A 15,528-nucleotide genomic window follows, 5' to 3' on the forward strand; every position below is an offset into this window, starting at 1 on the left:
ATATTAGGTGTACGAGATATGAGTACATTATAAGGTGTACATGTGATATGAGTATATTATGAGGTGTACATGTGATAGTATAAGGTGTACATGTGATATGAGTATATTGAGGTGTACATGTGATGTGATTGTGTTAGGTGTACATGTCAGCAGGGGCGGACTGACCATTCGAGCACTCGGGCACAGCCTGAGGGCCCGGGGTCAGTAGGGGGCCCCATGAGATGCCCCTGGTACCTTTTTCATTGGCTTTTTTGGGTGTGGGCAAGGACACAGGGGCCCCATGATCCCCTATTGCCCGGGGCCCCCATGAGTTGTCAGCCCCCTCCTGCTCTTCTCTATCAGCAGACCAGACATCGGTAACTCAGGACTCACTATAAAGTGCAGCTCACATCATCCAAGGAATACCCTCTATCCCGCGCTGTATAGCCCCTGGGCGTGGCCATGTAAATGAGACGCGGCTACCAGCATGCTCCAGCGCCCTCTCCCCCTCCCTTTCCCTTGTCATTCTGTATGGGAGGGGTGAGGACAGGCAGGGAGACGTCACGAGGTGGGCGTGCCTTGCGTGCCGATGGGAATGGCAATGCCGATGGCTCGGTGTAGTCAGTAGAAGCAGAGAGATCCCGGAGCTCGCACATCCTGGCACAGAGCCTCAACTTTCCATCCGTTGTCCCGGGATACAGAGGACAGTAGACGAGGCTCGTAGCCTGGCGCTGGTGATGTGAGCCCTCCCTTCCCCCCCGATGATCCTGCTGATGTTGCTGGAAGCCCACCATGACAAGGGCAGCCCCCCGGAGAAGATGTTCGATGGCTCCCGGAAGATGAGGAGTCTGTGGGACGGTGTGAGGCTGGAGGTGTCCGGGGACAGCAGTCCGGTAGTTCTCAGCAGCTTCACCCAGCTGGACCCAGACCTGCCCCCCCTGGAGGTGAGAAGTCTGATCATCCCCCCTGCTGACCAATCACTGGCTGGGGTTGTCATGTGCTGATTGTAGTGTAGATGTCAGAGGGGATGGATCCCTGATGACAAGGAGAGACCATACACCATACAATCTGATTCACATCCACCCACAGGAGGCCTCCTGATTGGTGACATTGGGATGGCCGGTCCACACGTGACATTGGGAAAGTTGTTTGTATGGCCCGAGTGTAACGTAGCCTGGCCACACACCGTACAATCAGATTGTACCATCGCCTTTACATACAACTGATTGGATAGAGTCAGTAGACCCTCATGTGACAGTTTTGGTAAATCGAATGTCAATCGTACAAAGATTGGTCAGATTGTAGGGTGATCCTAATGCTGGCCATACACCTATAGATTTCCTTTTTAATTACATGTGTTCAATTTTTCTAATTGTTAACAGGGTCAAATCGACATTCATTTTCAACCGCAGTGGGGGAAAAATTCGATCAAATGAATTTTCAAACCGTGTATGTGTTTTTTTTTTTGTTCAGAAATTACATCTATTTTAAAATCAATTAAAAGCAGTGAAATTTTCAAATGACGATTGTCTATTCATTGAATGTAAATCTATCCATGTATGGCCACACACTATACAATCTGATTGTACAATCTCCTTCACACTAGGTTCACACCTAAGCGTTTTCTCCAGAAACACACAGCAGTCCATTTAACATGATTTCCTATGGAACACATTCACATCTCTGCGTTTTCACCTGGTGCGTTTTTTGGAAAGGATCAGGGACTTTTTTAAATGCAAAAATTTGCGTTTTTGTTTGGTTCTATAGACTTCAATGGAGACGCTGCAGAAAAACATGCTGTGCGTTTTTGCTGGATTTTTGATGCGTTCTGTGTTTTAAATCTGCAGAACACAAGGGTTAGAGACTTTTTTTAAACACAAAATTGCGTTTTTGCTTCTATAGACTTCAGTGGAGACACTGCAGAAAAACATGTCGTACGTTTTTGGCGCATTTTTGATGCATTTTGCGTTCTGCGTTTTAAATCTGCAGAACAAAAGGGTCAAGATATTTTTTAAATGCAAAAATTTGCGTTTTTGTGGTTTTATAGACTTCAGTGGAGATGCTGCAGAAAAACATGTTGTGCGTTTTTGTCGCATTTTTGATGCATTTTGCGTTCTGTGTTTTAAATCTGCCTAGCAACAAGAAAAAAAATGCATGTGCAAAACGCACTGCAGAAATGGATCAAGCGCAGACTGCATAGGTGTGACGCTAGCCTTAGATACCTAAACACTGCATTCAGTTAGTATCCGATCAGACAGACCCTTCCGCTGCATAGTGGGTGGCAGATCTGCAGGCGATTCCACAATCAAATTGTATAGTGTATAATAGGCAGCTTGCGTGGCCAGCATAACAGATACAATTTGTAGGGGTGAGCTCAGGCTCCTGAGGTATCTAGAGGGACCATAGAAATGTGGAGGGAATTGTAGATACATCTGTGGCCAGGAGAACGTTCTCATTGGGTGCTGGGGGTTTGGTGGACACATTTTGATTGGGCATTGGAGCTACTGGTTAGTTCGAGAGCCTGTGCAGGAAGAAGGGGAGCTGGACCGTGTGGTATCATGGTGCTGGGATGGGCAGCAAGTTCTGGCATTGGCCTCCAGAGAGGACGGGGTGCAGCGGTGGTGGCGGCTGGAATTTTAATCATGAGTGGATTAGGATGGATGGAAAAACCACATGGACGGGTTTATTGGGCACCGCTCCTTCCAGAGTCCCCGACTGCCAGAGGGATTAGGAAGTCATCAAAGCGAGGAGGGGGAGACGGCACAGGGTGCCAACACTGGGATTACAGGTGGTGAGGAGGGGGAGACTGCACAGGGTGCCAACACCGGGATTACAGGGGGTGAGGAGGGGGAGACTGCACAGGGTGCCAACACCGGGATTACAGGGGGGTGAGGAGGGGGGACGGCACAGGGTGCTAACACCGGGATTACAGGGGGGTGAGGAGGGGGAGACGGCACAGGGTGCCAACACCGGGATTACAGGGGGGTGAGGAGGGGGAGACGGCACAGGGTGCCAACACCGGGATTACAGGGGGGTGAGGAGGGGGAGACGGCACAGGGTGCCAACACCGGGATTACAGGGGGGTGAGGAGAGGGAGACGGCACAGGGTGCTAACACTGAGATTACAGGGGGGTGAGGAGGGGGAGACGGCACAGGGTGCCAACACCGGGATTACAGGGGGGTGAGGAGGGGGAGACGGCACAGGGTGCTAGCACTGAGATTACAGGGGGGTGAGGAGGGGGAGACTGCACAGGGTGCCAACACCGAGATTACAGGGGGGTGAGGAGGGGGAGACTGCACAGAGTGCCAACACCGAGATTACAGGTGGGTGAGGAGGGGGAGACGGCACAGGGTGCCAACACCGAGATTACAGGGGGGTGAGGAGGGGGAGACAACGCAGGGTGCCAACACCGAGATTACAGGGGGGTGAGGAGGGGAAGACGGCGCAGGGTGCCAACATCGAGATTACAGGGGGGTAAGGAGGGGGAGACGGCGCAGGGTGCCAACATCGAGATTACAGGGGGGTGAGGAGGGGGAGACTGCACAGGGTGTCAACACTGAGATTACAGGGGGGTGAGGAGGGGGAGACGGCACAGGGTGCCAACACCGAGATTACAGGGGGGTGAGGAGGGGGAGACTGCACGGGGTGCCAACACCGAGATTACAGGGGGTGAGGAGGGGGAGATGGCACGGGGTGCCAACACCGGGATTACAGGGGGGTGAGGAGAGGGAGACGGCACAGGGTGCCAACACCGGGATTACAGGGGGGTGAGGAGAGGGAGACGGCACAGGGTGCCAACACCGGGATTACAGGGGGGTGAGGAGGGGGAGACGGCACAGGGTGCCAACACCGAGATTACAGGGGGGGCGATCGGAACACTGTGCGCCACACTCAGAACACCACTAGACTGAGTATTGAGGGCAGAATATCATCCTCATCCACTAAATGGAACATTTCCCTGTTTAAAGGGATTCTCCACTTCTAGGAGACGGGATGTGTTTGAGCAAGATTTCTTGCAGTCCAAGTTCCTGAGATAGAGAGATAGATATACATACACTATATTGCCAAAAAGTATTGGTCGGCCTGCCTTTACACACACATCAACTTTAATGACATCCCAGTCTTAGTCTGTAGGGATCAATATTGAGTTGGCCCGCCCTTTGCAGTATAACCGCTTCAACTCTTCTGGGAAGGCTGTCCACAAGGTTTAGGAGTGTGTCTATGGGACAATATGTTGTTCAGCACAGTCCTACATAGTGATCTTTCAATATGTTGTTCAGCACAGTGCGACATAGTGATCCTATGTTGTTCAGCACAATGCTACATAGTGATCCTCTAATGTGTTCAGGACAGTGCTACATAGTGATCCTGTGTTGTTCAGCACGATGCTACATAGTGATCCTCTAAAATGATGTTCAGCACAGTGCTACATAGTGTACTTCTAATATGTTGTTCAGCACGATGCTACATAGTGATCTTCCAATATGTTGTTCAGCACGATGTTACATAGTGATCCTCTAATATGTTGTTCAGCACAATGCTACATAGTGATCCTCTGATAAAAGGATTGCTAACCTTGTTTTGGTGGTTTGCCCACTTCATTAACATTGTTGGAGAAGTTGCACTATTGCCAATATAAATGGGTTTATATATAGTGGTGTTGTCTTCCCTTTCCCATGTGTATCAGGTCAGATGGTCTGTTGAATTTTTGTCCGTACTATATACTTTTTTTTTTTTTTCCATTATTAGCCTTTGATGAAGACCTAGCTTCAAACATCTATCAGCTAGTTGGATAAGCGGAGAGGCTCTGTGTTTATGTTCCTTCCTCCGGATTCAAGAAACACAATAGATCCTTTTAACCACTTAGGACACCGTTGGCTGGTTTAGTCTGTGACTGGAGTTGGAGCTCCTGGCAAACTCTGGCCATTGATTATCCCTGCTCCTGGGCGTTGTGGTTTAGTTTATGGAATCCTGGTGGGTAGGTGGAGGAGCCCAGGTATGATCAGGTTGTGTTCAGCGTTCCTAGGAGTGTGTCCTGTCTTGGTTGTGCGCTCAGATTAGTGAGGGATCCTATGGATGGGGTGTTCAGGAAAATGCAGAAAAGGATTTAGTAGCCATGCACCTGCACACCTAGGTGCACACCCATGGGCTGTGTTTGTTATATTTTTGCTGTGCTGTCCAGGTTGGGGATGTTTAATCCCATTCTGACATCAGGAGGCAGTCTATTAAGGGTCTTTACTGCCAGAAGCGTTACATGGGCTTTCTGGTCATGTGATCATTGTGATTGGCGAGCTCATACTACCAGCTCAATTGAAGACTCCAAACCTGGAAAACTAGGTGAAGATGCAAGCATTTGCCATGGTGTGGAATACAGACATTGCAGTGCTAGGTAGGTCTTGCCATAATGTGCAATTATGTATGCATACTAGTACATTATGGCAAACTGCTCCCAGGGAGGGAGATTTTAGCAGTTATTCTGGCAGTTTACTTCTGCTTTAAAATAAGTCCTCATTCACCTCTGTAGCTGTAGAAAATGTGGAAGAGTCCCATCTTCATTCACAACACAGGCAGTGAAATCTCAGTTTTTCTCAATGAGAATGGATCTTGGCACCCCACTTGACTTCTAATGTGCACAACCAGCAAGATTTTAGGGTCTTTGTTGTGATCTTTGAGAATGAATTACTTTAATAGCATAAGCAGCTAGAGAGGTGAGTAAAGACTTGTTATGGTAATATACATAAAATAAAGCCGCTGAACCTTATTGAAAACCTGTGATCAGCTTATTTTAAAGTGACAGACAGCACCCCATTAAAGAGTATGCAAATCCAACATTTCATATTCCTGATATGTGCCTGCTGTACTTGTATGAAGACGTATACTGTTCTCTTTGTATTGCTTCCTCTGTGTGAAATCCCTTGTGACCGTACTAGGCATGAGAGCACATCGTGGTCAATTCTCTAGCTGTTCTGGGAACTCTGTGTGCTCTCTTCCAATGGTCGGACTTCTGCTCACACTCCCCCCACACAGTCATTCACTGGGAAGATCAGTGTCCTGCTATTTTTCCTGCCCCAGCTCTCTGTTCTCAGCTGCATAAGGAGCTTAGAGGGAATGTGATCACTTATAAAACAGGGAAAATGTATTTATAATGTGTGTTATATCTGTACATAAATGTTGTGCCTTTCATTTCTATTTTCAACTGAATGGACTGTTTTACAAGGTGAGGGTTTGTTTACATATACTTTTAAGACTGGAGCTGAAGGGTGTTTTAAAGGCTTGAAGAATATGGCTCTTATACAAGCTGAAGCTGATGTGTATGTAGGAACTTACAGTAAGTGGAAATCTGGAGAACCTCCTTTAAGCCTGTGTTCAAACCGGATCTGACATTGAAATCGATTTCAAAGTTGCATGTCTGTGCGACTTGGAAGACATCTGTGCGGCTCCATGCTCAGATGTCTACGCAAGCTGCACCTGAAATCGCAGAAACTACTTGAAAAGTTTGAACGGGTCCATTACGGACAATAGGGTGCGACTTGTTATGCGATTTTAAACGGTCAAATCGCAAGACAAGTCACACCTGTGTGAACCCGGGCTTAAAGAACACTCAAACGTGAGTCTCGTGGAGAATAGCAAAGGCCATCTACACAAACTGCTCTTTTTCTGGTCACTTTTGGGATAGAAAGAATGACTTCATCAGGCTGAGAGGATTGTGCCTGTGACAGTAGAAGTGAATAATAGAATATTTCATGTGATGACATTGCCGGCTCTGCTTGGTGACCAAGTTCTCATACATAGAGAATTTTAGCAATGTCAATGGTGCTGACTTGTACAATTATGGCATTTGTATGACTTTACACTCTAGCAATTCGAGAAGTGATAAGCTGCTAATATGCTCTTTTACGAAAGTTGATTATTTAAAGGGCCTAAAGGCTCAGATGAAAGTTTGGGATAAAATACTTTTTTGTGCGCATTAATGACTTTAGAGATACTGAACGACTTTTTTAGATTTTGGGTGGTCCTGTGCATTTTTACATTGTATCTAGAAGGAGAGCATTCTCTATGTGAAGGGTGTAATTAACTGGTGGGATTGTTGTGTATACATTTTGAGAATGGCTGTGTGGGTTTCTAATGTTTTAATTTAAGTGAATTTAAGGTTTGGAGTTTACAGTGTAATCTTGGAGCCAGAGATATAGATAAGAGGACTTCAAGATAACTTCAAAGTTGGAGGGGGAATGGATGAATGCCATGTGTTTGTTCTGCAAAGCAAAGATTTGAACATGTGGAGATAATGGGACATGGGACAACCTTCTGTGACCAAACTAAACATAGCTAAAGCTGGCCATTTTTTTTTTTTTTTCATTTAACCAGTAGAGTGAACCCAAAAAAACTAACAAATTCCTCCATCCACACTAACAAGGTGGATAGAGCACTCGGACCACTGGGATGTTGTATCCTGACAGTGACAGCTGCTGATCGAGGAACATTTTCCAACATGTCTGTTCAAACAGTTGACTTTGGTCACACTGATAGAAATTTGGCAGTTCCCTGCTAAACCGGTGTTTGACCAGCTTGACAGTCCACCAACCCAAGGTAGCCTATTAGATAAGGCTAGCCATTCACGTATGGATGATCAAGGGCTGGCTAAATGATGGAACTCTACTAGACTCCTCCATCCTCACCATCTTGCCGTTGGTATTGAATTTGATTTGATGCTGTCACTGTTCGGTAATCCATTTTCCACCTGGCTTGTTCGGCTATTATTATTATTATTATACAGTATTTATATAGTGCCAAAAAGTTTGCTCAGCGCTGTACATTATAGTGGGGGACAGTACATTTTATTTATTTATTTCAGGTACTTATATAGTGCTTTTACACATATATATTGAACATTCACATCAGTCCCTAACCCTCAAGGGGTGTACAATCTAAGGTCCCTAACTTACATTCATACATAGACATATTAGGGCCATTTTAGACAGGATCCAATTAACCTACCAGCATGTCTTTGGAGTGTGGGAGGAAACCGGAGCACCCGGAGGAAACCCACGCAAGCACAGTGAGAACATGCAAACTCCATGCAGGAGTCACCATGGTCGGGAATCAAACCCATGACCCATTTACTGCAAGGCAGACGTGCTAACCACTAAGCCACTGTGCCACCCATACATGAGACAATACAGTAACAATACAATACATGAGGGGTTTGAGGGCCCTGCACCTTGGAGCTTACAATCTAGGAGGGAGGGGATAGTGGTACAGGAGGAAATGGCTGTGGGGGATGGAGTGGTAGGAGGAGTGGAGGAGATCGGCTGTTAGGTGAGGGTGGGGTAGGCTTCCCTGAAGAGGAGATGGGTTTTCAGGGTGCGCCTAAAGGTGAGGAGAGTAGGTGACAGTCTGATGGATTGGGGTAGTGAGTTTCAGAGGATGGGGGAAGACCTGGAGAAGTCCTGCAGTCAGGCATGGGAGGAGGAGACCAGGGAACTGGAGAGTAGGAGGTCTTGTGAGGAGTAAGTGTTGGGTGGTATTTAGATATCAGGTCGGTGAAGTAGTTTGGGGCAGTATTATGAATAGCTTTGTACGTCAGTGTTAGTAGTTTGAATTTTATGCGTTGGGCCACCTACAGCTCAGATTTTGGCTAATTCAGGAGGAATTGGCCAGAGTTCGAGTCATTTTGAAACTTTAGAGCACTGTGACATTGGTAGCCTCTGGAATGGCTGGCCTTGTGGGGTCATCTGGGCAGTGGGTTTATGGGGCACTTTATGGTATGTTTGGGAACAGTGCCTCACTTCTATTTTATTTGTGCAAAAATGTTTAATTTTTCTAGCAACAGATTAGTTTAGGATTGTGGGAGCGAGCTGAGAAACCGTTATGGAGCAAATTTGATCTCTCTGTATATTACATAAAAGCAAACTAACTTGGTATTTGGTTTTGTGCTCTGTTTGTTTGATCTATTATGCCCGTACAGGCTCTTGAAGCTGGCAGTTTGCCCAGTGGGAAATATACACATTTTTGCTTGATGCTGTTCCTAAATATACGTAAACACACAGTGGTGTCCATGCTAGCATTACCTATAGACAGCTGTGTAGGTGGTTTCCCCATGGGAAACCAGGAGCTGAGTCTGAGAAGTCCTCAGTCGGCACAAACTGGTTACTTCAAGAGCCTGCAGAGGCTAACCTGTAAATATTGTTTACAAACTTGCTGATTTCACTTCCTTATATTTACAGTATCAGATTTTTCCAGAGGGGTATGGTTGTGCTGTAAATGCCCATCGGTGCTAAACGACGCCAAATTTTAGGCTCCCGTATAACGAAAAATACTTTAAAAGGATGTTTGTGCTCATCTCTCTGCTAATGGGATGCATCTGTGGCAGAGAGCTGTGATTGCTTTCTCTTTAAAGAAATCATGGATCGCATTAAAAGGATAACACAAAGCCCTTGCCAAAGGCGTCGTACAGCTGCTACACTAACACACACAATATGTGTGTCATTGATGTATTTGTTGTATAGGAGGATGCATCTGCGTTTCCTATGGCTTCTTGCAAAAATAGAATCCCTTCGACTCACAAGGAAAGTTGATCCTGAGTCCTTTCGGGCAGCAAATTCCCAATAATATTGTTTCTTAGATTACGCATGGACTTGAAGATTCAGCTCATGACCCTTCTGTACAATGACGCAATATTCGCAATTGTTTTGCACAGACGGTCATGATTCTGGCTTGGATTTATGCCACGTTTCCAGCCTTTTCTTAGGAGACTAGACTGTAGTTCTCGGACAGTCCTAGATTTTCGATGGCTTCTGAATGTGATTGGTACTGCCTGTAGATGTACCACCGTTCCCTTGAATGGACATAGTTGGCTGCGTTCAGTGGCAGTCGCATCATGTTGTTGGCTGCTCTTCTTATTATTATTATTATACAGTATTTATAAAGCGCCAATAGTTCGCTCAGCGCTGTACATTACAGAGGGGGACAGAACATGTGACAGAACAATACCAATACAATGTAAAACATGAGGGGATCAAGGGCCCTGCTCTTTCGAGCTTACTCTTATGTAGTAAATTATTCTAGCTCACATCCACACTTGAGCGTAGCATGTTAGGCCGTTTTGTTTTTGCGCATTTTTAGGAGTGAAATTTTGTATAGGAACTTCTTTGGGGCTGGATCACTGGATTTGGTCCCATAGGCTTTTTTTACGTGAGCACCTGAAAAACAGGTATAGCGTGCTTTTGCTTGATTTTTGTGTGCTCCCCTAAAAATTTAAGGGGCCAAAAACACCCCAGTGTGCTTCAAAAGTAGCTTGTGTACCTTTTTCAAGCTTTAGGCGCCTAAAACATGAAAAAAGTCCCCAAATATCACCCAAACTGTACTCTCCGCTCCTCGCACGATCTCCTGCTCTCTAGCTCCCTTGTCTCCTCCTCCCATGCTCGTCTCCAGGACTTCTCCAGAGCTTCCCCCATCCTCTGGAACTCTCTACCCCAATTTATCAGACGATCGCCTACTCTGCTCACTTTTAGGCGATCTATGAAAACCTATCTCTTCAGGGAAGCCTATCCTGCCATCAGCTAATAATGGAATCTTCTACTCCTCCTACCAGTCCATCCCCCACAGATACTACCTTTTGTACCACTAGCCCCTCCCTCCTAGATTGTAAGCTCCAAGGAGCAGAGCCCTCATAACCCTCTTGTATTGAACTGTATTCTTGCTTGTATTGTCTCCCGTTATATTGTAAAGCGCTGAGCAGACTGTTGGCGCTATATAAATCCTGTATTATAATAATAATAATAAAAAAGGACAATTTAAAAGCATGGCATTTATGCTTGTTGATCGTTTTGGAGCTTCAAGTTATAAAATGCTCAGGCATGAATGGAGGCTTAAACTAGATCTAGACTTGTTGCCTGCAGCAGCCATTGAAATGTTAATAATTTTTTGTTATCCTATCCTGGCAGAATTCGGAGACCATATGAGCGTGGAAAAAAATAGCCAGGATTAGGGCTGCTGTTGATACAGCCAACCAGGTTCTTTGGAATTCCCAAATTCTGGCGACCAATGAATGATGGGATTTGGGTGCCAAAGTGCAGCTGACCTAACTAGAGCACAGATTAGGCTGTTTCCTGTGAAGATCAATGAGGCATTTTACATTGACCACTTACGTCTAGATTGTACATTCTCCATTCAAGTTTACCAAAATGAATGTAAAGGCAATTATTCCTTAATGGATAAAATAACTCGGCTTTCCTAAGTAAGGCTCTGAGAGTACACCAGTCACCAGGAGGTTAAACCTCCAGAGAAAGCGAAGAGGGGGGCTTTTGTTTATACTCCATGGAGTTCAAAGGGTGGAGAATGAGTTTTGTGGTCTGCCCTCTTCCCCACCCCCCTACAAATGACATGGGCCTGCTAATACTTTGCAGATGCTGCTTTCGTTCTCATCTGCCTCACCAAATTCCTCTGCATCCTTTCTCCCTCTCTCCGGGATACAGGAATTGGAGTGAGAGGAAAGGCCTTTCTGCTGACTGCAGTGTTTCCGAGAGCGCGTGATGGCTTTATTAACACTCTGGCTTGGCCAAGCGCATATACATGAAGAAAGTAGAGCAAAAAAAAGATCAATCGAAAAATTGAGGTGCCTGAAGGAAAAATTCTGTTTTTCCATTCTGCCCTAGAAACATGAAGAATATTCCCCGTTAGTGGTTACATTATCTGGTTGACCAGAGCAGATAGATATTCCTTGTCTTAGGCCAATATCCATTCCCCCATCTTACTTTGACAGATTTCCTTATTGTCCGATATCTCCTCCACCCTACCATATTTCTGCTGCAATCACAATGAACACCAGGACAAAACGGCAAAGGTGGATCTCCCCAAAGGGAAGAGACGGCAATAGAAACTTTTGGAGGTTGTAATCCTTCCCTACTCTATCCAAATTCTGTATAAACCTGTTGGTTGGCATTCTACTCAAAGTGCTTGAGTAAGTAAAGAAATAATAAGTCATTGAATACTGGCCAAAACCAAAATCTGCAGCCTACTCTACAACTCAAGAGAATGTTTGATGTTGCCTCCTACAACCCATCAGATCACACCTTTTTTATATTGAAGGGGAAGGATGGCCTAAGATGGGGGAAGGATGGATTTACTTATTACTTTTAGGAGATTGCCCCTAACATTGTCATCGGGGCAAGAACTAAGGGGGCTTTCCTCTAACAAAAACACTGTAGCTCCTCAGCACAAATAGCCTAAATCAGCAGTTTCAATATTTTAGGTCCCCAATGGGGGCATAGACCACGGGAGAGATCCTAAACCTTCCAAACTCTAGCTAAAACAAAAAGTTTTGGCTGGAGTTTCATTTTAAGTTTGTCTAGCATAGAGGAGAAAGAAGCAAAGTAGAATTGGCATTATACAACCTCGTTCATATTTGGAATGGTTGCGCAATGCACATTTGCAAAACCATATGGAAAACATTCAAACTGACTGCAAAATGTCATCCTCTCCCAACGTCATCGAATAAAGTGCTTGGACTTTGAGCGTCATTTTGTCTTTGGTCTCCTTTTTTATTTCTCTTCCTATTCCACTTTACTCTTTCGGCTCAAGCAGGTCCCTGCCCTTTCCTAAGGCGCATCATAAAGCATTCATACAATACCTAATACAGGTACTTGTCTAGTGTGTTTTATTATAGATTACATATTTTCATAACAGGAGTCGGAGGTTGGGTGTGATCCTCTTGAGTTGTATTATGTTCTGCCGGTTGCGTGCTACCTGTAATTCTATTTTTGACGTCAGTGGAGGTTCCCTGCAATGTAACCTCTTCACACACAATGGTGGCACAGCCCCAGTGGGAATAGTCTGAAGGCTCTCCTTACATTTCAAGGTTGTAATAAATGTATTATGTGCCTTTTTTATTTTTTCAGACTTCAAAGCATGCTAGTCATCAGCATGTGACCAGAGGTGCTGCTTTTGTCTGTCGTTCTGTAAAGTTTATTGATGACGATGGTAAATTCAAAACTTGAATAACGTATTTAAAACATGGGCAAAGTCCCTGATGAACCGCCAAATTTCGATCCGTGTATGGCCAGCTTTGACGTATGTGTCCTCACTGTAGATACAGTATTTCCTCCTAATTTCTATACCAGTGACACCACAGAAAGCGAGTGGAAATCTCCTCCTCATCTGGGACACAGGCAGTAATAAAGATATTCAGACCTTTCCCCACTCTGTCCAAAATGCAAACAAAATGAAGTTTCGACCGAAACTTTACGTTATCAGCAAAGTGTACTAAAAAGTTTGAGTTTGTTTGCATTGCTGGAATGGCCCCTTCACTTGCAGCGGGAGGTTGATAATTCTAACACGCCTTCATCATTTAAGAGTTGGATGCTAAAGGGATTTAGACACATTAATTGATAATGAAGCAGCACCTTGGCCACCTAGGTAGGTATTACAATGCCTGCCAGATTCAGAATAACAGCTGTTCCCTCCTGCTTGTCTAGATGATTTCATTTGATGAAGTCATTGTTCTACCAGTGACATCATGTTTTTGGGTCTTCTGAACTCCTATCATGAGGTCATTGTTCTACCAGTGACATCATGTTTTGGGTCTTCTGAACTCCTATGATGAGGTTATTGTTCCACCAGTGACATAATGTTTTGGGTCTTCTGAACTCCCATTACCTTGGCAGGGTGGGCAGTCCATTATCACCCTGCCTAATTGCCATTGTGTAGCTTATTTTGTGATCTCGTCACACCTCAGGCTGATGATTTCTTCTCTGGAATATTCAGCATTGTCTCTGCTAATGTGCTGATGGCCGAAAACCATTTTCTCTCATGTCATGGTGTCACAGTGATGTGTATAAACAACTCAATCACAAACAACAAGGAGGACAATGCGGTTTTTGTTCGAGTCTGATGGCGTTATTTGTATTAGTCAAAAGGACATTCCGATGGTGTTTGACGTGTTGTGATAATCCCTGTCATCTTCTAGAATGCTGAGGAGGCCAAAGCGGCAGCCATGTTGGCATCATGTTTGTCATTTTACCTCATGTATGAAGGAAGAGACTGGGTAGCTCAAAGCAACCGATCAGTGTTTCTCCTTTTTGGTGTTTCAAGACTTTCAAGGTTAAATATGAAATGTTACCATGAGGGATAGAGGAAATAATTTTAGACTCGTGGAACTGAGCTCCAAGGAGCAGGGCCCTCCTATCCCTCTTGTATTGAACTGTATTGTTGCTGTATTGTCTCCCGTTATATTGTAAAGCACTGAGCAAACTGTTGGCGCTATATAATTCCTGTATAATAATAACTGTTTTGAAAGCATGTGCAAATGGTTCCTATCTTAACACGATGTGTTAATTTCGCAAAATACCACGTTATATATGTGGTAATACAATGCCATGGGTCTATCGGGTCAGGCCCAAAGTCTTTATCTAGCAAATAGGTTTTTTTTTTGTTTTTTTTCTTTTTGAGGGGTTAGAATATCTGACAGGTTTTTCCTGTTATCTGAAGCTGTGGTAGAGAGATTTTTCCATCTCTTCCTGTCCTGGTGAGGACGGTTTCACCAGACAGGAAGTGAGGGGAACTCTCCAATTTGTCTGGACATACATTTCGGGCACGTTCAGATTGTGCATGGGGCACTACACTTCAGACCAATCGTTCGTTGTTGTTTTTGGCGGGAATTGCATTACTGCATGCATGTTGCGTGTATTTAATTAATACTTCTCCATCAAGACCAACAACACCACCATCCGTCCCTCCGTTCAAGCCAGAGTACTAGGTGTCATCCTAGACTCCAATCCGTCCTTCCAGCCCCAGGTCCATTCGCTGACAAACTCATGTAGACTTCACCTCCAACATCTCCAAAATACGTCCGTTCCTAACCTCGGAAACCACTAAGCAACTCATTCACTCCCTCATTATATCACGCCTCGACTACTGTAACTCCCTCCTCACTGGCCTATCACAGGCTATCCCCACTCCAGTCTATCTTGAATACTGCGGCCAGACTCATCCACCTTACTCACCACTCCGTATCTGCCATCCCCAATCTGCCAATCCCTCCATTGGCTTCCGATTACCCAACGGATAAAATTCAAAATGCTAACACTGACGTATAAAGCCGTTCATAATACTGCCCCAAACTACATCACTGATCTGGTATCCAAATACCACCCAAATGTACTCTCCGCTCCTCACAAAACCTCCTACTCTCTAGTTCCCTGGTCTCCTCCTCCCATGCCCGTCTTCCAGGACTTCTCCCATTCTCTGGAACTCCCTACTCCAATCCATCAGACTATCACCTACTCTCCTCACCTTTTAGGCGTACTCTGAAAACCTATCTCTTCAGGGAAGCCTACCCCACCCTCAGCTAATTACTGAACTCCTCCACTCTTCCTACCGCTCCATCCCCCACAGCTATTTCCTCCTGCACCACTCTCCCCTCCCTCCTAGATTGTAAGCTCCAAGGAGCAGGGCCCTCGAACCCCTCGTGTACTGAATCGTATTGTTACTGTACTGTCTCCCATTATAATGTACAGCGCTGAGCAAACTGTTGGCGCTATATAAATCCTGTA

General features: G+C 45.2%; 1 protein-coding gene across 7 annotated transcripts in view; it reads left to right on the plus strand.

Annotated features, from left to right (window-relative positions):
• Positions 1–15,528, plus strand: part of RALGDS (ral guanine nucleotide dissociation stimulator) — a 227,798-nt gene that overhangs the window by 146,323 nt on the left and 65,947 nt on the right. For 4 of the 7 annotated variants that reach the window (XM_089675071.1, XM_089675072.1, XM_089675074.1 and 1 more), the window contains exon 1: positions 570–923. The exons of the other annotated variants lie outside the window; for them this stretch is intronic. In XM_089675071.1, coding sequence (XP_089531197.1) covers positions 741–923 — 183 coding nt within the window. In that variant the 5' untranslated portion in view covers positions 570–740. Of the gene's footprint in view, positions 1–569; positions 924–15,528 lie in introns of those variants that run through there. 7 annotated transcript variants of the gene reach the window in all.

This window comes from Staurois parvus, unplaced genomic scaffold (assembly GCF_062004578.1).
Source record: "Staurois parvus isolate SC_StPar_1 unplaced genomic scaffold, SC_StPar_1.0 ptg000154l, whole genome shotgun sequence".
NCBI classification, from domain to species: Eukaryota; Metazoa; Chordata; class Amphibia; order Anura; family Ranidae; genus Staurois; species Staurois parvus.